Below are 24,738 nucleotides of genomic sequence, written 5' to 3' on the forward strand. Positions count from 1 at the left end.
ATACATTACATATAGAGGACATATAGAGGACCTGAGGCTCACACACTGGGGCCCGGGACATCACACGCAGGAGGCCAGAGAACCACAAACATAGGACTTATGAGCAGCACACCCAGGGATCCGGCTATCATAAACAGGGACCCAAGCATTACACACGGAAGGCCCATACATTACATATAGAGGACATATAGATCACCTGAGGCTCACACAAAGGGACCCAGGGCATCACAAGCAGGAGGCCAGAGAACCACAAACATAGGACGCATGAGAAGCACACCCAGGGGTCCGGCTATCATAAACAGGGACGCAAGCATTACACATGGGAGGCCCATACATTACATATAGAGGACATATAGATCACCTGAGAGTCACACACTGGGGCCCAGGACATCACACATAGGAGGCCAGAGAACAACAAACACAGGACGCATGAGTAGCTCACCCAGAGATCCGGCTATCATATACAGGGACCCAAGCATTACACATGGGAGGTCCATACTTTACATACAGAGGACATATATATCACCTGAGAGTCACACACTGGGGCCCGGGTCATCACACGTAGGAGGTCAGAGAACCACAAACATGGGATGCATGAGCAGCACACCCGAGGGTCCGGCCATCATAAACAGGGACCCAAGCATTACACATGGGAGGCCCATACATTACATAGAGAGGACATATAGATCACCTGAGAGTCACACACTGGGGCCCAGGGCATCACATGTAGGAGGCCAGAGAACCACAAACATAGGACGCATGAGCAGCACACCCAGGACCCGGCTATCATAAACAGGGACCCAAGCATTACACATGGGAGGTCCATACATTACATATAGAGGACATATAGATCACCTGAGAGTCACACACTGGGGCCCAGGACATCACACATAGGAGGCCAGAGAACAACAAACATAGAACGCATGAGCAGCACACCCAGGGGTCCGGCTATCATAAACAGGGACCCAAGCATGACACATGGGAGGCCCATACATTACATATAGAGGACATATAGAGGACCTGAGGCTCACACACTGGGGCCCGGGACATCACACGCAGGAGGCCAGAGAACCACAAACATAGGACTTATGAGCAGCACACCCAGGGATCCGGCTATCATAAACAGGGACCCAAGCATTACACACGGAAGGCCCATACATTACATATAGAGGACATATAGATCACCTGAGGCTCACACATACGGACCCAGGGCATCACACGCAGGAGGCCAGAGAACCACAAACATAGGACGCATGAGAAGCACACCCAGGGGTCCGGCTATCATAAACAGGGACGCAAGCATTACACATGGGAGGCCCATACATTACATATAGAGGACATATAGATCACCTGAGAGTCACACACTGGGGCCCAGGACATCACACATAGGAGGCCAGAGAACAACAAACACAGGACGCATGAGTAGCTCACCCAGAGATCCGGCTATCATATACAGGGACCCAAGCATTACACATGGGAGGCCCATACTTTACATACAGAGGACATATATATCACCTGAGAGTCACACACTGGGGCCCGGGTCATCACACGTAGGAGGCCAGAGAACCACAAACATGGGATGCATGAGCAGCACACCCGAGGGTCCGGCCATCATAAACAGGGACCCGAGCATTACACATGGGAGGCCCATACATTACATAGAGAGGACATATAGATCACCTGAGAGTCACACACTGGGGCCCAGGGCATCACATGTAGGAGGCCAGAGAACCACAAACATAGGACGCATGAGCAGCACACCCAGGGATCCGACTATCATAAACAGGGACCCAAGCATTACACATGGGAGGCCCATACATTACATATAGAGGACATATAGAGGACCTGAGGCTCACACACTGGGGCCCGGGACATCACACGCAGGAGGCCAGAGAACCACAAACATAGGACGCATGAGCAGCACACCCAGGGATCTGGCTGTCATAAACAGGGACCCAAGCATTACACATGGGAGGTCCCTACATTACATATAGAGGACATATAGATCACCTGAGAGTCACACACTGGGGCTCCGGGCATCACACGTAGGAGGCCAGAGAACCACAAAATAGGACTTATGAGCAGCACACCCAGGGATCCGACTATCATAAACAGGGAACCAAGCATTACACATGGGAGGCCCATACATTACATATAGAGGACATATAGAGGACCTGAGGCTGACACACAGGGCCCCCGAGGCCCAGGGCATCACACGCAGGAGGCCAGACAACCACAAACATAGGACGCATGAGCAGCACACCCAGGGATCTGGCTATCATAAACAGGGACCCAAGCATTACACATGGGTGGCCCATATATTACATATAGAGGACCTGAGAGTCACACATAGGGGCTCAAAGCACTACACACAGAGGGCCTTGTTGTCTCTGCCGCAGCCTTAGGGGCACCGACCTGTCCAGAATTAACCTGTCTGTACTGGCCCCGGGACCCTGAAGGTCAAGTGTGACAGAGCCTTACATAGTGAATTCGAGGTCAGAGGTCATTTTATGCTGTAATGTTAGTGCAGGGTCGTAGTTGTGTATCTTAAGTCACTTGAATGCTCTACGTAAAAGGGGTCAGAGTTCAGGTCCTCCTGAATTTTATTACAGTGAATAACCTGCGTCACTTGAGTGCTATAGGTTAAAGGGGTCAGAGGTCAGGTCCTGCTGAATGCACTTGAGTGCTATATGTTGAGGGGGTCAGAGGTCAGGGTCTTCTGGAATCTTAGTACAGTGTGTAACCTAAGTCACTTGAGTGATACATGTAGAAGGGGTCAGAGGTCAAGTCCTGCTGAATGTTAGTACAGTGTGTTACCTAAGTCGCCTGAGTGCTATATGTAGAGGGGGTCAGAGGTCAGGTCCTGCTGCATTCCTCTTTGAGTGTCATAGGTACAACAGATGTACATGGACGGGACAGGCTCTGAGCAGACTTCTTACGTCACCTGAGCACTATTTGTAGATGGGGGCGAAGGTCGGGTTCTGCTGGATTCCTAGTTGACTGTCGTAGGTGCATCGTTGGTGGTAGTGTTGTCTTGAGGTTAGAGGTCGGATTGTGTTGGGCTCATTCTGTGCCATGAGTGTGCACCCCGAGTGTCTTTAGACCTATGTGATTGGGGTCAGAGGTCAGTTAGTGCGCGACTCCTAGGTCAGTAGCTATAGGAGGAACATGCATCCTGGGTCACAATGTTGCATTGAGGTCAGGTTGTACTGGACTCCTCTTTGAGTGTGCTTTCCAAGCCACTTTAGAGCTATGTATGGTGGAGGTCAAAGGTCATGTTTTATGACTTTCTAGTTGAGTCCTAGCCATTCATGTTGATATGTCGTGTGGTCTTGAGGTCAAATTTTGGTGTCTTTCTAGGTCCCTCAAGACCTATATGTACATATAGATAGGGGCAGAGGTCAGGCTTTGCTGGAATGCTAGCTGAGTCTCTGGTTTGCACCCTCACCATTGGTTTATTCCTACTTACAGACCTTGTGTGCTGAGATCAAGCTCCGGCGGCGCGACATCGCCTCCATCCTCCGCCTCTGCCAGCATCTCCTCGAGGACCAGGAGACGTGCCACTTGGATGCTGACCACCAGTCCATGCAGCTCATCATCGTCAACCTGGAGCGGCGGTGGGAGGCCATCATCATGCAGGCGATGCAGTGGCAGAGCCGGCTGCAGAAGAAACTGGGCCGCGAGCAGGTGAGAGAGGGCTCCGGGGTGTGTGGTGGTAGGGTGAGAGAGGTCTGTGGGCCCCAGGGTGTGTGATGGTAGTGTACGAGATGGCTCTGGGCACCTAGGATGAGTGGTGGTAGGATGAGAGAGGGCCGTGGGAGCCCCAGAGTGTGTGGTGGTAGGATGAGAGAGGGCTGCTAATCCCCAGAGTGTGTGGTGGTAGGGTGATAGAGGGCCGCCAATCCCCAGAGTGTGTGGTGGTAGGATGAGAGAGGGCTGCAAACCCCCAGAGTGTGTGGTGGTAGGATGAGAGAGGGCTGCAAACCCCCAGAGTGTGTGGTGGTAGGGTGAGAGAAGGCTTTAAGCACCCAGGGTGTGTTGTGGTTGGATGTGAGAGGGCTGTGGACCCCCAGAGTGTGTGGTGGTAGGATGAGAGAGCGCTGCAGACCCCCAGAGTGTGTGTGGTGGTAGGGTGAGAGAGGTCTCTGGGCACCTAGCATGAGTGGTGGTAGGATGAGAGAGGGCTGTGGGATCCCCAGAGTGTGTGGTGGTAGGATGAGAGAGGGCAGAGTGTGCAGTGGTAGAGTGAGAGAGGGCTGTGGGCCCCAGGGTGTGTGGTGGTAGTATACGAGATGGCTGTGGGCCCCAGGGTGTGTGATGGTAGTGTACGAGAGGGCTGTGGGCCCCAGGGTGTGTGGGGGTAGGTGAGAGTGGGCTGTGGCCTCCAGGGTGTGTGGTGGAAGGTGAGAGAGGGCTGTGGGCCCCAGGGTGTGTGGTGGTAGGTGCGAGAGGGCTGTGGGGCCCAGGGTGTGTGGTGGTAGGGTAAGAGGGAGGGCTGTGGGCCCCAGGGTGTGTGGTGGTAGGGTAAGAGAGAGGCTGTGGGCCCCAGGGTGTGTGGTAGTAGGGTAAGAGAGAGAGCTGTGGGCCCCAGGGTGTGTAGTGGAATGGGCGAGAGGGCTTTGGCCTCAGGGTGTGTTGTGGTTGGATGGGAGAGGGCTACAAACCCCCAGAGAGTGTGTGGTGGTACGGTGAGAGAGGGCTATGGGCACCTAGCATGATTGGTGGTAGGATGAGAGAGGACTGTGGGATCCCCAGAGTGTGTGGTGGTAGGATGAGAGAGGGCAGAGTGTGTGGTGGTAGGGTGAAAGAGGGCTTTAGGCACCCAGGGTGAGTGTCGGTAGGATGGGACAGGGCTGTGGACCCCCAGAGTGTGTGGTGGTAGGATCAGAGAGGGCTGTAGACCCCCAGAGTGTGAGGTGGTAGGATGAGAGAGGGTTTTGGACCCCCAGCGTGTGTGGTGGTAGGGTGAGAGAGGACTGCTTGCCCCATGGAGTGGGGTATCAGGGTATGAGTAGGTTGAGAGACGTCCTGAAGATTTCAGTATGTGGACAATAGGGCGGTACTTCCTGTGTCGTGCTGCAGGTCCCAGGGTGTGGGGCCTCGGACATCAGGGTGTCACTGGACTGAGAGACATGCTGCGGATCCCACAGGGTGGGGCCGTAGGGTGCTGCTGAGCATAGAGACCTGCCGCTGGTCCAAGGATGTGAGGTAGTAGAGTGGTGCTGAGCTGACAAATGCGCTGCTGGTGTGTGTGTGTGTGTGTATCCCAGTAGTGTCGCCACTAAGTAATTATAGTTGGGTCAGTGTTTCCATAGGAAATGCTTTTTTGTATTGCTAATAACTTTGGCACCGTTTGATGAATTTTCTTCAAACTTTCAAAAAAGTGCTTTGTTTACCTGCTTTGTGCATGAACAGTTTCAGGGTGACCCATCAAATGGAAACTGATCAAAAAGGGGATTCCCAAAACACAAAACCCTCATACTTTTTCTTTAAGAAGTGCTACCGCAAAAACTGCTGAATGGAATTACACCAAGGGAGGAAGCTAGTTCTCGGTCCACAGATTGTGTTTTTGTGATTGGGTATAAATCCGTTCAGTAGGGTTTGCGAAATTAAGTTTTAAAAATAATCGTATAGCTGGACGGTTGGGTCTATGAGAGGCTCTAGAAAGTCTCATGGGAGCTCCACTTTAAAATTGGAGCGCTCTGATTTGCCCAGGGAAGTTTATTTTCCTTGGGCTTCCTCACTCCCGTGGGAGTCAGACTCCCACAGGAGCGAGCGCTCTGATTGGCTGTCAGCAACATATGACAAATGTTGCTTGGAGCTTTACAGGACTCAGGGACTTAGGGCCTAATTTAGTTTGGCAGATGGCGTTCCTCCATCACAAACGTGACGGTTATCCCGTCCATCATATTACGATTCCATAATCTCCTATGGAAATCGTAATATAATGGACGGGATAACCGTCACGTCTGTGATGGAGTGACCCGTTTTCTAACTCTAACTGAATTTAAAAAAAACAAATAACATAAGGGGGCATGGCAGGGACACCCTACCCCCCCAGGCACCATTGGGGGGGACATATTAAATATGGGGTGGGAGCATGCAGCACCCCTCCCCAAGCTGAATTTGCCTCAGGAACCCCACCCCCTGGGGTTTACAGTACTTTTCTAAGGGGAGGGGGCCATGTGGCCCCCTCCTTCAGCCTTTAAAATGCCCTGTGCACGTCATTCCCCAGAGCTGTCAGTGTACTGTAAAAGGAGAGGGGGCTGCGCGGATCCCCTCCCTGAGCCATTAATGGCTTCTAGGGTCGGCTCACTTGCAATGTCCTGGGGAGGACACATCAGTGGGCAGGGAAACGTGGGTTTGCTTCCACCTAGTGGGAGCATTTTTGAAAGCTGCACCAAATGGGAGATAACACAAAGGCCCTCATTCCGAGCCTGGCGGGCGGCGGAGGCCGCCCGCCAGGCTTCCCCCCTCCGAAATACCGCTCCGCGGTCGTAAGACCGCGGAGGGTATTCCGAGTTTTCCCCTGGGCTGGCGGGCGGTCTTCACAAGACCGCCCGCCAGCCCAGGGGAAAACTCCCTTCCCACGATGACGCCGGCTCGTAATAGAGCCGGCGGAGTGGGAAGGTGCGACGGGTGCAGTTGCACCCGTCGCGTATTTCAGTGTCTGCTTTGCAGACACTGAAATACTTTTAGGGGCCCTCTTACGGGGGCCCCTGCCGTGCCCATGCCATAGGCATGGGCACGGCAGGGGCCCCCAGGGGCCCCGCGACTCCCCCTCCCGCCATCCGGTTCCCGGCGGGAGAACCGCCAGGAACTGGATGGCGGGAGGGGGAGTCGGAATCCCCATGCCGGCGCAGCATGCTGCGCCGGCTTGGAGGATTCCTTTGGGGCAGCGGGAAACCGGCGGGAGACCGCCGGTTTCCCTTTACTGACCGCGGCTAAGCCGCCGCGGTCAGAATGCCCCGCGGGGCACCGCCGGCCTGTCGGCGGTGCCACCGCGTCCCACGGCCCTGGCGGACTTGTTCCGCCAGGGTCATAATGACCCCCAAAGTCTGCTCCCAGCTGGTGGGAGCTTTAAAAATGCTCCCGCTGGTTGGGAGCAGACTTTTGATCTGTTTCCCCGCCTGCACTAATGCGAGCAGGGAAACAGATCAACATATTGCTCCCGCCCAGCAGGAGCAGCCTAAATAGCTGATCACTGCGGGTGGGAGAAATGCTGACTCCTGCAGCATATGGGGAGCAGTCTGAAATTGCGGGGGCTTGGGGGATGTGGCCCCTAGGGCCTAATGAGGCTTGAGGAGGGGGACCACATGGCCCTTCTCCTCTTTAAAAAAAAAAAAAAGGCCCTGGGGGATTGATTCCCCAGGGCCTATTAAGCCAGGATGATGGGGGGCACATTACCCCCCCTTCCTTTTAAGATACTTAAGCCCTGGGTGATATGGTCCCCAGGGCCTGAGGTTCAGGGAGTGGGGCACATGGCACACCTTCCCTTTAAAATAAAAAACAGGCCCTGGTGGATGAAGACTCCAGAGTCTGATGAAGCTCAGGCAGGTGGGGTCCACGTTAGCCCCCCTCCTTTTTAAAAACAAAAGAAAATGGCCCTAGGGGTTGGGGTCCCGGGGGCCTAATGAAGCTCATCAATGAAGTCATTTGAGTTGTCATTATTGATCTCATAAATGATGTCTTATAACACCTCATTATTGATGTAATATGTGAGGGCCTGAGCAGTGCAAGGGGGGTGTAAGCTGCTAGCAATGGTGAATTTTCGTTTTTTTAGTCCAAAACGTTAATATTGTCACTGACATATTCACCTGACTATAACATTACTTTAATATATACATGTATATATCTACATATACATACATGTATATATCTATATAACGACTGCCAGTAGGTAATATATATACACCTTACATCTATATCTCTCGCTCTCTCTCTCTCTATATATATATATATACATGTATATATTAAAGTAAGGTAAGGTATATATATTACCTACTGGCAGTCGTTATTGTTAGGACCATGTTCCCAAAGCGTTTTTTGACTTGCCTATATCTTTGGCTCTGTTTGACAAATCTTCACAAAATCTTTTAAAAAAAGTGTTGCGGTGATTCTTGTTGCTCATGGAAAGTTTCAGGGTAATCCGTCAAGGAGGGGTGAGAAAAAGGGGGCTCAAAAAACGCTGCGGATCCCCGGGGCTTCTAATTAAATACATGTGTGGTCCCTGCAGCCCCCCAGCGCCCCGAGGACCACCACCACCCGGGGAAAAATGTAAAAAAAAGAAAGGGGGTCCCTATGGGACTCCAGTGCCCTAGGGACCTCCACCTCCTGGGCTATGTCCTGTTGGAAGGGGGCCATGGAGCCCCCCTTGTGGAGCCACTGATAGCCCTTGGGACCACCACCCCCCAGGGCCGGCTCCTGCTATGCCTCAGGGGTTTCCACTGTTTGGTGTGGCTTGGCTGCAGCCAAACCACAGCAAACACTTCAGGTTTTCACAGCAGGACCTTTAAAGCAGGTCCCACTGTCAAAATCCGACATTTAATCTCTGTCCCCTGCACATGTGCCAGGTAGCCTGTAAAGGGCATTTTTTTGTATTTCTTTTTATTTAATTAAAAATATATATAGGGACCAAAGGGGAAGCCCTTAAAGCTTCCCCTGCGGTGCCAGATACCCCATAAAGGGCTTTTTATTTTTTTTATTTTTTATTTGAAATAAATACTATGAAAGCCCATGAAGTTCTAGAAAAAAATAAAAATAAAATAACCCCCCATAGCTCAGTGTGAAGGTCGCAGGATTCGAGTTCAGCTGGACTCATTTCAATTGTTTTTTGATTTTTTTAAATAAGAAAAATATATATTTAAAAAAAAAACTCATTTTTTTATCTTAAATTGGAGACAAATAACTCATTCTAAGTATCTCAGATGTCAAAGCCTAAAAAACTCTATCTCTCTCCCTCTCACTTTCTTTCTCTCTCTCTCTATCAATTCTCCCACTCATACACCCACTCAGACACTTACGCACCCACTCATAGAGCCAGTCAGCCACTCATGCACCCACTCACTCACGTAGCCACTCACAGACCCACTCAGACCCTCATGCACTCACAGCCCAAGTCAGACCCTCATGCACCCACGCAGACCCACTCAGACAGTTACATACTCACTCAGATCATCACACACCCACTCACACACCCACTGACACCCTGATGCATCCACTCACAGACCCGGGCACATACTCTCTCTCTCACTAAAACACTGATGTACACACTCTCACACCCAGACAGACACGCTGACAGCCACTCTTAGCCCCAGATACAGCCTCTCACTCCTATTTTCACACCCACAGAGGCCGGAGCCTACTCCCGCCGTGCATGTGCTGTGCACATCATCGGGTTGGGTAGTTAGGAGGGTTGGCCGCAGGGACTGGCTTCAGGCCAGCCCTTGTGAACAACCCCTACTGTGCACAGGAGAAGGCCATGCACAGTGCAATGTTGGGTACTTATAAGGGGATGGGTTCAGGGCTGGGCCGCTGGCCAGGCGCTGTGGTCACCCACTGCCACGCACGGCCTTTGGCAGTGCGCGGTGGTGGTTGGATTCATGTATAGCAATTAAAATGACTATACATTAAAAAACAACATACAAATTCACTGAAAAAAAACAAAGGTTACAGGGATCTTATAGTTAGGTTCTGAATTTACTTGTACAAAACCATAGAAATTCAGCAGCTATAGTTCTTTCAAGTAACTAAAACTCGCACCCTAAGGTAACTATAACTCACGCCTTCGTCATGCACAGCTAATTATTCCACATATGACATTCATGACATATTCTATGCCATCTTTCATACTCTCACTGCTACATTTGCAATAAACTGATTGATGAGACAACTGTGCATGGTAGGGGAGCGAGTTATAGTTACTTTAGGGGGCAAGTTCTAGTTACTTGAGAGAACTCTAACTACAACTGCTGAATTTCTATGGTTTTGTATGAGTACATTCAGAACCTGACAATAATATCCCTGTAACCTTTGTTTTTTTCAGTGAATATATATATATATATATATATATATATATATATATATATATATATATATATATATATGCCTGCCTGTCTATCTACCTGTCTGTGGGGGGGTTGGGGAGGTTCCTCCAATTTAAAAAAATAAGTAATATTCACATATACATGATTTCACTTACCTCAGATACACTTACCTTGCATTGTATGGGCATGTGTGGTAAAGGCAAATGCATGGTAAAGGCTTGCGTTGTAAAGGCAGTGCAGGGTAAAGGCATCTGTGTGGAATGTATGTGTGGTAAAGGCATGCGTTGTACACTGATGCGTTGTTAAGTGATACATCTGTGGAGCAGTAGGATGGAGCTGATGGGCTTGGAGTTCTACTGGTAATTCCAGTGTATCGGGCAGAACGTGGCTTTAAGCTTGAACACCTGCTGCTGCCATGTTCCAGCGGATGGTGTGGTCAGGCAAAGGGGAAAGGCGCATTGCTGGCCTCTTGTCATGGCACAGTATGCCTGCAGTGTAAATGTAACTGCGTTACGTCTCTGTGCTGCACAGTGTGCTTGTGGTGTGACTGTAACTGCAATACTCTGCTGTACCGCAAAGCCCTGCGTCTGTAATTGATCCACAGTGTAATAAGTTGCTGCCCGTCTCACAGACGCCGGCTCTAATTCTCTGGCTGCAGACTCTGTGGAGCGCAGTCCACCCTCAGTGCACCCTCAGTGCACCCTCAGTTCGCTGTGCCTTCTCCCGCCTTGTATCTGTTGGTAGATGTGGTTGGCTGCTGAACGCTTACTCATGGTCTACCCTTGTCTTCACAGGAAACCCAGGGACTTCTGGATTCTGATTGGATGGATCTGAATGGTACGGGGGAGGATGACTGGGAGTGGGACGAGACTGACTTCCACCCTAAGATGATTGGTGAGGACTCCAGTGATGGCAACGAGAAGACTCACCCCGCTGTGCCCCGCCTTGAGGTGGAAGCCTCGAATGACTCTGAGACCAAGGAAGATGGTGTTGTTGACCCCGCAAGCTCCTTGTGTGGTCCCAGGGTCCCTGCCCCCTTCGCTCCCCCCGTGTATCAGGTCTACAGTCTTCACAATGTGGAACTGTTCGACAAACACCAACAGCCCTTCCTGCAGAAGCCCCTTGTGGCTCTGCACCCAAAGTCACTGAGCTATCTGCAGAAGAGCCTGAATCAAGACTCCTCCTTCTCTTCCACCAAATCTTTGCCAGAACTGTTGGGTGGTATTGCCTGGACCCCGCTCGAACAGACCATCCAGCGAGGATCTGTAAGTAGGCACTCGGAGTGTGAGAGCGGAATAGCAAGTGAAGGAGACACTGAGACAGCTGCCAGTTCGGAAGCCTGCTTGTTGCTAGATGGAGAGGGCACCTGTGCCATGCAGGCTGACCGTGCGGAGACTCCTTGCATACAAGAAAGGCCCCAGCCTGCACATCAAACTGGAGAGAACGATGGGGTGGAAGGTTTGGGGACGTGTCACCCCAGATCTGCCTTGTGCTGGATGAAAAATAAGACAGAGGACTTTGACCGAACTACTGAGCTTGCACCTCAAGCTTCGGAGGAAGGGCTCCAAGCCAAGCGGGATCTCCTCACATTTTACGATTACTCCTATCTCCAAAGTTCTTCCAAGTTGCAGTTACCCACCATAGCGACCCCTTCTCAGGCTAGCGATAGCACTGGGACCTCCCCAGCCACACAACAGGGCTTGTACCACGACACCATCAAGCATCAGCTGAACCATTCAAATTTAAAATCCAATGCCATCATGTTACCCCTTTCCCCAGATGACCCAGACCACAATTCAGTGGAAGGAGTAAAAAAATGGATCACGCAACAGGAAGGGAAGCAGATGCCATCTTTCTCCTCTGGCTCTTCACTTGAGTCCATCTCTCCCGCTGGAGATTTACTGGGCTCCAGAACTTTCAGAAGCAGCGACTGCCTTCAGCGTAGCACATCCCTAGAGAGTTGGCTTGTGTCCTACAAAAGCAACGAAGACCTCTTCAGTGGACATGGCTCGGCCGACAACAGCCTGAGCAGTGATTCTGTGGGGGAACTGAGTAAAAGAACTCTTGATCTCTTGAAACGCCTGGAGGACATTGAAAGTCCTTCTGACCAGAAGATAAAACGCAGCATCTCTGACATAACTCTCCAGAGCAGTTCCCATAAGATGTCCATCACTGGCCAGCATTCACTCGACATCGCTTCTTCGGTCAACGAGGATTCTGCATCTTCACTCACAGAGCTGAGCAGCAGTGAGGAGATCTCGCTGTGCTCTGAGGATATCATAGTGCAAAAACACACCATCCCGGACTCCAATGCTTCCTTCCGTAAGCACCTGACCCGGTCACTTGCTGAGGAGAGTGATGCCAATGTCAGTATGATTGTCAACGTGTCCTGCACCTCGGCTTGTACCGATGACGAGGATGACAGTGACCTGCTGTCCAGCTCTACCTTAACCCTGACGGAGGATGAGCTGGGAATGAAGGATGAGGAAGACGAAGTCTCGAGCATTGCTACAGATGAGGACATCCACGACGAAAGTGGCTTGATGTCTGGGATTGAATACATCAAGAATGAGCTTCAGACCTGGATTCGACCGAAGTTCATGCTGCCGCCAGACAAGAAAAGGGCTAGTCCTTGCAAAGCACTCAAGTGCGGCAAATGGGGGTCGAGCAACCGCATGATGGCAGTGGCTGAAGCCCTAAGCATTGAGGAGATCTTAAAGGGGTCTGCACAGAAGGTGTCACAAGACTTTAGTCAACGCAAGCAGGTAACCATCAATGAGGAGTTAGCCTGCAGGAATCCACTCAAGGACAATTCACAGGTGAGCAAGGACACGCTGGTGGATGATGTTGAGAATGGCAATGTGGAAAGTGTACAAGAACAACTTGGGGAGGAGCTACGCAGATCTCAAGGGCCTGGAGTCAAAGACTCAGTTGCTGAGCAAAATCCAGACAAAGAAAGCCATGTTCCTGAGCAACAAAAACATATTTCTGCTCCGAAAGAGCACAAGCTGGGCGTTAGCTGGAGATCTCTATCACCACGTGTCACAAGGGACCTTCAAAAAGATTGTGAGGGTGGCCGTCATTGCGACCAGAAAGCATACTGTCCATCCGTCACCAAGTCTTGGTATGTACCCTCTTTAGAGGCCGGAGGCCAAGATATGCAGACTGCTCAATCACAAGCTACTGTCCCCGATGGACAGCCGGGTCGAACAGACCTTCTGGACAAGCCTTATGATGGCTGCACAGCTTCAACAGATAGAGATACCTCAGGGAGCCCAGATTCCTGCTGCCATGGCCACAGCACACTTTCTGAGGAGCCAATGGAAGACGATTCCTCGGTGCATGACTTTGTGAAGGAGATTATAGGCATGGCTTCAACTGCCCTGAAGAACAAGTCCCAATCTGAGAGCGAGGTGGCCAGCCCAAGCTCCCTGTCCAAGATCAGGGAGAAAGTACTGGAGCATTCGCACAGGTCCCTGCAGCTCAGGAAAGGTGACTTCTACTCCTACCTCTCCCTGTCTTCGCACGACAGTGACTGCGGAGAGGTGAGCAGCTATGCAGAAGACAAGAGCAGTACGCCTGTGCCATCGGATGATAACATTGAGTGCTTCTTTGAAGCATGCACGGAGGATGAACCTTCTGCACAAGAGCCCATTTCCCCAGACTGTAATGTGGAGACTTCAGCGGCAGAGAACGGTGCCCCTGCCTGGTCACAAGAATCCAAAGCGTCCATTGAATGTATTGCACCTTCTCCGTTGAGTGTTCAGCCTGACCTTGAAGCGTCGTGGTCTCCCAGCCAGCAGGTCCCAGGGACATCTAAGGGGGAGCCAGCCAGCTTCCAGGAACACATTGAGTGCCATTCCACAGACTCTGCTTGGGGTGGCCCCAGAGGAGGTGTCATGGAGGAGCCATTTTACTCCAGGAGGCCTAAGTCCAGCGATGCTGGTCCTACTGGGGCCATAGCATTGGACCTTCGCTTCACACCGTCATATTCAAGAAGGAAGGAGCGACCGCACCATGACACCCAAACTCTTATGTGTGCCAGCACCCTTCACCATCTGCATCAAGAGGCCCCCCACCACACAAATGCTGTGGGCAACCACTTTCCACAACCTGCATCCACATATGTCAAGGTATGTATGGGTGCGTATGTATAGCATTGAGTGATCAATGTGTCCCTTGTTACATGTAAATTGATGCCAGTTACAGGACATGGGCATAAGTCATCAATTCATTTTCAGCCCCTCACCCAGAATTCTTGAAAAAGCCAAGTAAGCTTTTTTAGGGTCGAGCCTGAGTTGCATGCGCTCGCGCATGCGTATCGCAGCGAGACTCTTTAGTGTTCAGAAAAGGGCTCAGAGCCCTGTCAACTTCACGTCAGTGTTTTTTATTGGTTCGTGAGCTTGCCTAATAAAATCTGCTTGCTTTCATTAGTCGAAAGGCAAGCATAGGTCATGCCTTTTCCGGTGGCTAGCCCTCCTCGAGCGCAGCGACCAAGTACAGAAAACATGCGAGGCTCGCTGTTTTCCATCGGGCTCGTGGACTTCTTTTTCTCTAATTTACGAGCGCGATCTTGCTTGGCAGAAGTCGAGCGATTTACATACTTGATTTCACTTTTTCGGGTTATGTACATAAATGCACTTTTGCCTGATAGGTGAAAAGTCGGGTTAGGAGTTTACAACGCGATCAGCTCTAACATGAGCAAACGCGAGACCCGTTGCATTGTAAATGCTTGTTTTGTTTTAAGGTTATATTTTGATTAAGCCAATGGTGTAGCATCACTGGAGTACGTATGTCTCGCCACATTCTCTGTGTGCCTCCACCTACTCATATGACCCACCAGCTTCTGTGGCTTCTTCTTGTCCGAGTGTCTCTGCCTGCCTGACTTCACTAACTCCTAGTCACCCCACCTAACCCCAGCATTGGTGCCAGTAACATTCTCCCTCTGCTGCGTCCGCACTGAGACCACCTCAGAAATGATAGAGACCACACTGCAGTCTTTAGTGGACATCCAGTCCCTGTCAGCTCACATGAAACAATTCCAACTAGGTCAAGTCTGCGCAATGCTATCTGCGGACAATTTAACTTACAAAACATCATATTGTACAAGCGGTTCACAGGAGTGGTGACCAGGCATGGCAGTTCCCTGGACCACTCAGCTGTCAGCCGCCTTCCAGCCAGGCTTCACTCCCCTCCGATGCTCTTTAAAGAAGTTATTGACAATTTGTTCAGGCAAACTATTGCTGTCGTTTCCTAGGCAGTGAGTGGGGCGTGCCATGAAGGAAGTCCATGGCTCACTGCTTCTTTGGCTCCTGAAGCCACCACCCTTTGGCGTCCCAATGGCTCAGGCGGGCCGGGACACTCCTTTCCCTTCCTGCTGTGCTGGATTTTGGTGCCCCTTTCCATCCCACTGATTGCCATGTGTCCCTTGTGTATGTCTGCTGTGCTTAGTACATCCTGTCCTCATGCACAAATTAACTAGGCCTGGGCAGAACTAACAGAGTTCCACTCCACGGATTCCACAGAGTTACACAAAAACTCTCTGCTGCATCCCAGGCCATGGTTATTTTGCACACCATGCCACCTCAGTCTGGACTCAAACTCTCTGATGCGTCCCAGTCCATCGTTATTTTGCACACCATGCCACCTCAGTCTGGACCCAAACTCTCTGCTGCGTCCCAGTCCATGGTTATTTTGCACACCATACCACCTCAGTCTGGATCCATCCATATGCAAATCAGCCTTCACTCTGCTCCAGTGGGAGCAGTCCAGCCCGAACTGCCAGGCCAGGTGGCATTGCACTGGAACACAAGCAACCCAGGACCGATGGGTTTGGTTGGGTCCAAACTGAGGTGGCATGGTGGGCAAAATAACAATGGATTGGGATGTGGCTCAAGTGATTACCAGTGGCTGAGATTAATTCAAGCATTCATCCATCACATTTGAGTATACTGTGCAGCAACACAGCGTTGCCAGCACTTGATCAGTTCGCCATGACCTCTGTCACACCCATTGAACTCGCTGACATCAGTTTTGGAGACACAGTGGATGAGATTAATTTAACCATTCATCCATCACGTTTTAGTATACTGTGCAGCAACACAGCGTTGCCAGTACTTAATCGGTTCACCACGACCTCTGTCACACCTATCGAACTTGCTGACTTCAGTTTTTGAGACACAGTGGATGAGATTAATTTAAGCATTCATCCATCACGTTTTAGTGTACTGTGCAGCAACACAGCGTTGCAAGTACTTAATCGGTTTGCCAAGACCTCTGTCACACCCATCAAACTTACTGACACCAGTTTGTGACACACAGGCAGTAGAGAAGCACTGACACACTGCTGAACCATACACAAATACGAGCCATATCAGGCCACAGTCTATGATTCAAACCAAACTTTTTAAACTTAGTTTTATTAAATATGTTTGCAAAAAGAAAATCTCATCCATTTGATGTAATTTACATGCAATTATGATATTCAATTATGCGTCTTACAGACTCATGAATATTCATGAAGTATCTGCAATATATTAAAGCATCTGGTGTGTGTGTCTATGGCACTACAGATGTAGCATGAAACAGAGTAAACTTTCCAACAAGTGTGAAAGCAGGTCCTGGTTTAAGTAGGGCGTGAGAGTGGTGGTGCATGTTGGCTGTGGAAGACGGCGGTGTGGGGGTGGTACCTGGGCCGCGTACTCACTATGCGAGCATAGAAGAGGTCGGTAGGGGGCGGTGTAATAGTTTACACGTGATGGTCTTCTTTTACCACCTTTGTCCTTTGACCCGAGTTCATGCTATTGCACCCAGGCCATGCCCACTGTGTCTACCACAGGGTGCGTGTAGAAGGAGAGGTGCGCTTACCTTTGGCCTGGTATCACCCGGAGTAGATTTGTGGGTGCACTTGCCCATCCTGAGACACTCATGTCTTCCTTACCACCCCATCCCTTGCCCTGAGTTCATGCTCGAGCTTCCTTGCTCAGCCCAGCACTCTTCAATGCAGACATGGCCCTACCCACCGGCATCGTCTAATCCGACGGACTCAGCATTACATCCTATGCAGATGACACTCTCCCTCTGACAGCACCTCCAACACCCAAATGAAGTTCACCAACTGCAGTTCAGATGTTCCAAACTGGATGAGGACCAACTCCCTGAAATTGAACTCTGACAAGATGAAAGTGGTCCTTCTTGGAAAAGACACCCCCCCTCTGGCCTCTTCTGGCCCTCAGCCTGGTGATGCTCCCTGTCGAACTTTTCAAGAAGCCTCGGATTGTGATCGACAAGCAAATCTCAATCTTTAACCAGGTCACCATAGTCGCTTCCACCTGATTCTACACCCTCAGACTCCTGAAGAAAGTTTTCTGATGGCTCCCACTAAACACCGGGAGATCCGTCACTCAAGCACTGATCACCAAATGACTGGACCCTGGAAACGCCCTCAAATTCGGAATCACGGTGCAACTCATCAAAAGACTCCAGGCCATCCAGAATGCAGCAGCTAGACTCACTTTCAGTCCTCCACTCCACACACACATCTAAGCCCTCCATTGGCTCCCCTGCACAAGCATGCCATCTTCAAGCTCCTCCCCATCTCCTACCAAGCACTACACATTCAAAACCACGCATACCTGAACACCTGCGTCAACTTCCACACCCTGAACAGACACCTGCACTCTGCCAACCTCCTGCTCGCTCACGTTCCCCTGCGTCTGGAGAGCCAGCGGATGCCTCCTTGTCTTACCTGGCAGCTAAAGCCTAGTGCAGGCTTCTCCGAGGGGTCCTTGTGAGCTACTGGTAGCTCTCCACCTACCTGGGAGTATCTCCTCGATGTGCAGCCCAACCTACTAAATAAGACACCTTGTGAGCTACTGGTAGCTCTCCACCCCCTTGGGAGCATCTCCTCGATGCGCAGCCCATCCTACTAAATAAGACACTTTTACTTGACTATTTCTGTTGAAAATGTGTGTATTTTCAGAACTCACTAAATGATGTTTCGAGATAAATGGCTGCATTTTCAAAACATATTTAAAGCTGATATTTGAGCGATGCATCACGTGGCATTGGGCAGACTTGTTACTAATATGGTTGTGTTGGTGCCGGGGGCGTTGCAGCTCTCGCCGCTATGTAATATTCATGTTGAGGCATTCGAAATCGATAAAGCCTTTTTGCATTACTGTTGGTAATCCTGGCTGATGCACCGGGGTGATGACTGCAGGTATTCATGCATGCGGTGGCCGCTAATGTCATTATGTGTGGTACGGTCACTGTTACGACACTAATAAGCCTAGTTTTACATTGGACATAAGTAGCGATCGCTACAGAAAACGTTGGAGTCCCCTGGCCTAGACCAACCTCCTGTTACACATGAGATCTTCCACCTCCCTCCTAGAACTTACAAGAGACTGAACACCTGTTTTTTCCATTAGGCCTCAGCCAGGGTAGCTCCTCCTCCTTAGGCGCTAGGATACCCCCGGGTAATATGAGCACCACACAAATCTTCATAACATAACATAACATAGCATTGCACCCAAGCCACGCCCACTCTTACTACCACAGACTGTGTGGGGAAGTAGAGGGGTGCTGAGCTCCTGCCCAGGGACATTTTAAGGATTTTGGGGGCCCTTGGCCAAACATATTTGGGGGTCCCTGTTCAGAACAGCGTTGACTTCATGATTGAGTTTGAGCTCTTTCATGCCCTCCCTGACCAGGTCACTAACAGGGCACCAGACCCACCCCTCCAAATCCTAAATGTATTACCATCTAATATTCAGGGATAGTGACGTCTGTTTTCAATATTGTAAGACAGAACCGCTCACTAATGTCACTGAAAATAATATCTGTGACGCCTTCCCATTTCTCACATGTGAGGTCCTGTTTTGATCTAAAAAATAAACTTTTTAATGAAACATAAACACAACATTTTGTCTGCAAAATGTCTGTAACAGACTCTCACACAACACCCAAATTAAAAATAAATCAAAGGAAAACGGTATTTAAAGCAATCTGCTTAAAAATGATCCAAGGTCGTCAGGCAAGACTCCTTGCAGAACAGGATTGGTTCTATCAGGGGCCCCTGAAAGGCTGGGGCCCGGGGCCAGAGCCCAATTCACCCATGCCTTAAACCGTCTCTGCTCCAACCTGGTGTCTCGTGAGATAGCCCTTGCCTGGTGCATCATGCACCTGATGCACCCTCCCCCCCTCCCCGGATCTGAGTTTGTACTGTTTTCTCATGCCACGTCACTTCCGCTCTGTTGAGGAGCCGCCATCTTCCCATACTGTGAGCTGCCCCACACAGGACCCAGGCGCAGGCCCCTCTGCCGCAGAGGGCCACACAGCCCTTCAGGGGTCCCCTAATCAGCTCAAGGCCAGTGTATATCTGTGTGATATGATAGTCTCCGGAGCCCATCATCTCATCCTGCAGGGGGAACCCCATTATTTTGTGTTATGCCACTGGCCTTACACACAGTACAAGATCAAAGGCAGGAGTTGAAACCCCGCCCACCTGGCCTAATTCTGAGGGCGTGGGATGCGTGCTCACGCAGAGCCCCCCAGGAACAGCCGCCGACGTCCTTTCTGCACTAATCTTGTTACCGTATTCCATCGTATTTCTCCCTAATCCCCTCATAAGCCAGAGTCTTTCATGAATGCTTTACTCCTGAGCACCAAGCAGGACTCGCCAACTCCTGGCTGCACTTTGACGCAGTACCTCACTTCAGCTTTTTTCCTTTCTTGCAGTTTTATATAGCGCAAACTCGACCTGACGGTATTGGAGCGCTTTACATGAGCACCAGTTACATTACACAAGGACACATCCATTTTTGTAGGCACTGGGAGATTAAGCGATTTGCCCAGAATCACAGGATGTTGAGCCGAAGCCGAGACTCGAACCTGGTTCCCCAGCTCCAAGGTTGGCAGCTCTGGCCGTTGTGCCACATCTTCTCCCCAAAATCTGTTATGGGGAATATTATATTCTGACCCCCCTTTTAATTCTATTATTTGATACTCCCACGCTTGCGTAATACATGTACCCAATGGATGTCATGTTACCCATACTTATGTAGTGACAGTACTGGAATAGGACACAATTTACTCCGGGAACTCATAAATTTGGGGGTCAAGGTGTGGCAGGAGAAAGGGGTGGAGTCACGAGGGGCGGAGCTGGAAAAGCAGAGTCTGACAGCCAACAGACATTTATTTTACAAAATATGCTAAGAAATTGGAAACAAGGACAAATTTGAAAGTAAATCTGTTCTAGATCACTTAATTGGCCAGAAAGCTGCTCCATTTTAAATTATCTTACAGGTTTACAACGCCTGCTGTAGAGATACATTTGTGCGCAGCAATTCTGAGTGAACGGATTAGTGGTAAGATACTCTAGTGGTTGACACCCTTCTGGGAGAGTTCTGTGTTTTGTCCAGTCACAGTTTTGGACGGTTAACGTGCCTGCTGCAAAGCACTTTGCAGATCATATATTTGTATTTTCTTTAGAAAGGGTGGTGGGCTGCTGCTTTTGACACCAAGATCATTTTGTTACTTCCAGTTCATAAGTTACAATCCTTCTAACATAGCACAGTGAGCAATGATCTGGCGTCAAGGAGCTACATGCAAACTATAAGTCATGGGTGTAGATCCTTTTGGGTTTTATTTCTCAATCTGCTGTTATTTCAAGACTACTAAGAAGGTTTTTTGGAAAGTAAGAAAGTCTTGGACACATAACCACAATCACTGCACACACTGTGTATACCAACATCCTGCTTCTCCCTATCATTCGCTCTTAACATGTAATGCCTACAAGTATTGACAAATGTCATTCTTGTGACTCCTCCCCCTCATAACCCTCATCGTCTTATGGAACATTTCCTGTACATTACCCACTTGTATCATTTACTGTGCCTCTGTGTGTGATGTAAAGCGCCCTGACACCCTACACTCAGATGAGTAGCGCTGTAAAAGAATTCAGTTAAAAAAAGGTAGGTGCCATTTAAATTAGTAATGACTCATTCACACAGATAGATCTTGCATACTTACAGTGCAACCACATCTCTTACATAGCGGGTTGAACAAAGTACAAAACCTGCCTCCAAGTCATGGATTATCTAAAGCAGTGGTTCCCAACCTGTGGTCCGGGCACCACTGGGAGTCCGCAAAGCCTCCCCAGGGGGTCCGCGACTGCTTAGAAAAATAATAATAACAGATTAGGTCCCCAGCTTTCAGAAATGAGTCAGTGGGGAGTCACCAGATTCAAATTATGAATCTGTGGGGATCCCCGGGTTCCAGTAATGATAAAGTGGGGTCCACAGAAGTCAAAAGGTTCGGAACCACTGATCTAAAGACCGTGTGAAGTGATACGCTTTGTAACTTTGTTTCCTTCAAGTGCATTGGTATCTAGGTAATAAGCTCAAGATAGTTCCCAGCCAGGGGGATGCACAAACAAAAGATGGGCTGATGGGCCTTTAAATCAGGCCTTTGTTTAAGACTCGGCTGAAAGTGAAAATAAGAAAGCCCCTTTGCTGCCTGCAGGTTGCAGACAATGTGTAGGCGTTGTCCCAGTGTTGGAAAATTACACCATGGCAAATTCAGCAGGTGTCACTGGATTGGCTCAGCCACAAATGGCTGCTGGAACTGAGATCTGGTGGAATTCCCCCTACTTTCCAGCAATGTGTATTTCTGCAACGCTAAATGATTTCCATGAGCAGCTGAATGATCCCTCCCCTAGCAGTTGCCCCTCCACCCCCTAGAAACCAAGACTTAAGAATATTCACCATCTTCCCTGGTCACTGAGTGTCAGGGCTGCAGCCGGGTCACCCTGACCCAACGGGTTCACAGTACATGCATGTCTACGACAGGCCACTGGATGTCGCTGTTGAACCAGTCTGCGTCTGCTCAGTACTGGTACCTATTAATGAAATATCATGGTTAGCTGTCTCCTGTCCCTGCTGCGTCTTTATCTGTTTCCTCCAGGCCCTAGTCCAGGGACATGCTGTGACTGGTCTCCGGGCGTCACTGTTGCACCATTGTTAGATCCAACAGGGTCACTGTAAATGCAAGTCGTTGACTGGCCACTGGGTGTCGCTGCTGTCTCAGTGTTTCTGTGCTCCTTGCTGGGCCTCATCTGCTGATATATTGCAAGTGGCTATTGGAGGGGGCGAGGCACTGCTGCACCAATGTCTGCTGCTCCCTCCTGCCATTCGGCCAATAGCATATTGTAACTAACCACTGGGTGTCTTTGTTGCACCAGCGTCTGCTGTTTCCTTCTGCCCTTCGGCTAATACCATACTGTAACTAACCACTGGGTGACACTGTTGCACCAGTGTCTTCTTGCCCTTCCTGTGCCCCCTCCACTACTTAGATCCAGCCAGGGCTCCAATAGTGTCCATGGGCTCCCGTAGGCCTTCAGCCAGTGCCTGCCATGGCACAGAGCACCAGTATTTGCTAAGGCTCAGACACCCAGTACATGCCAGGGCTCAGACAACAAATACAGGCCAGGGCTCAGACAACCACAGAGACCAGGGCTCAGACAACCAATAGAGGCTAGAACTAGAGGCCAGGGCTCAGACAATCAGTAGAGGTCAGGGCTCAGACACCCAGTACATGCCAGGGCTCAGACAACAAATACAGGCCAGGGCTCAGACAACTAATACAGGCCAGGTCTCGGACAACCAATAGAGGCCAGAACTCGAGGCCAGGGCTCAGACAACCAATAGAGGCCAGGGCTCAGACAACCAGTTGAGGCCAGAACTAGAGGTCAGGGCTCAGACAACCAATAGCGGCCAGGGCTCACAAAACCAATAGAGGCCAGAACTAGAGGCCAGGGCACAGACAACCAGTACAGGCCATGGCTCAGACAACCAGTAGAGGCCAGAACTAGAGGCCAGGGCTCAGACAACCAGTACAGGCCATGGCTCAGACAACCAGTACAGGCCAGAACTAGAGGCCATGGCTCAGACAACCAGTAGAGGCCAGGGCTCAGACAACCAATAGAGGCCAGAACTCGAGGCCAGGGCTCAGACAACCAATAGACGCCAGGGCTCAGACAACCAGTAGAGGCCAGAACTAGAGGCCAGGGCTCAGACAACCAATAGAGACCAGAACTAGAGGTCAGGGCTCAGACAACCAATAGAGACCAGAACTAGAGGCCAGGGCTCAGACAACCAGTAGAGGCCAGAACTAGAGGCCAGGGCTCAGACAACCAATAGAGACCAGAACTAGAGGCCAGGGCTCAGACAACCAGTAGAGGCCAGAACTAGAGGTCAGGGCTCAGACAACCAACAGAGACCAGGGCTCAGACAACCAGTACAGGCCATGGCTCAGACAACCAGTACAGGCCAGAACTAGAGGCCATGGCTCAGACAACCAGTAGAGGCCAGAACTAGAGGTCAGGGCTCAGACAACCAGTAGAGGCCAGAACTAGAGGCCAGGGCTCAGACAACCAATAGAGGCCAGAACTAGAGGCCAGGGCTCAGACAACCAATAGCGGCCAGAACTAGAGGCCAGGACTCAGACAACCAGAACAGGCCAGGGCTCAGACAACCAATAAAGACCAGGGCTCAGACAACCAGAACAGGTCATGGCTCAGACAACCAATAAGGACCAGGGCTCAGACAACCAGAACAGGTCATGGCTCAGACAAACAATAAGGACCAGGGCTCAGACAACCAATAAGGACCAAGGCTCAGACAACCAGAACAAGCCAGGGCTCAGACAACCAGTACAGGCCAGGGCTCAGACAACCAGTACAGGCCATGGCTCAGACAACCAGTACAGGCCATGGCTCAGACAACCAGAACATGCCACGGCTCAGACAACCAGAACAGGCCAGGGCTCAGACAACCAGAACAGGCCAGGGCTCAGACAACCATAACAGGCCATGGCTCAGACAACCAGTACAGGCCATGGCTCAGTCAAGCTCTGTTCAGTGGTGGTCATCCATTAGGATCTAACTCTGGGATCAGTGAGAAACCACACTCAGTCAGAGATCTCCTCTCTCATACTAGCATAATTCCCTCATTTGGGTAGAAACCAGGCCACCTGTTCTTCCAAAGCTTTGTTTATCTTCATAATTAAAGGTAAGTCCACTTCTGTCCTCTGGCACTTGGGTCTGAGCCATGGCTGCCATACACCTTCTGGGAGATGTGAGTCAAGCACTCAGCGCCAACCTCATTGGGCTAGGGGTGCCACCTGTAGGAGGTGACATCACACACCCTCTGCTCACTTCTGAAATATTTCATTCATGTTTAATCTACAACGTCATTGGTCACAGTCTTGGGCTCTAGATCCGGTGTACCCCAGTTATCCACTGATGCAGTGTGCTCCTTATTAGCACCTAGAGGAACCGCTGACATCCCAGGAACGCTTGCAGTGGTTTCAGGGCGCTATGCCTCATCTCATAGATTCTGCCAGAAAGTGTCTATTCGTGTCACTAGGGTTACCTGGGCAGTGTTAGCAGTTTAAACTGGTCACCTACAAGACAAGCCAGAAACTCAGCAGGTCACCAGAGCTATGTCAGAGGAGTTACTAGCTGTCTACTGACAGGTGAGGTACCATCCATATAGGACCCCTGGCTCCTGCCCCTCAGAGCACGACTCCACAGGGCACAGGATCCCTAGTGCCTGCTCCTCAGAGCACAGCTCCGCAGGGCACAGGATCCCTAGTGCCTGCTCCTCGGAGCACAGCTCCACATGATCCC

At 50.5% G+C, this 24,738-nt stretch overlaps 1 protein-coding gene across 1 annotated transcript in view; it reads left to right on the forward strand.

The window, feature by feature from the left end:
• AKAP6 (A-kinase anchoring protein 6) overlaps positions 1-24,738 on the forward strand; it is a 609,087-nt gene that overhangs the window by 568,443 nt on the left and 15,906 nt on the right. The window contains exons 12-13 of the mRNA XM_069209097.1: positions 3,472-3,687; positions 10,841-14,179. Coding sequence (XP_069065198.1) covers positions 3,472-3,687; positions 10,841-14,179 — 3,555 coding nt within the window. The remainder of the gene's footprint in view (positions 1-3,471; positions 3,688-10,840; positions 14,180-24,738) is intronic.

The sequence above is a fragment of the Pleurodeles waltl genome, chromosome 9, assembly GCF_031143425.1.
Source record: "Pleurodeles waltl isolate 20211129_DDA chromosome 9, aPleWal1.hap1.20221129, whole genome shotgun sequence".
In the NCBI taxonomy this organism is placed as follows: Eukaryota; Metazoa; Chordata; class Amphibia; order Caudata; family Salamandridae; genus Pleurodeles; species Pleurodeles waltl.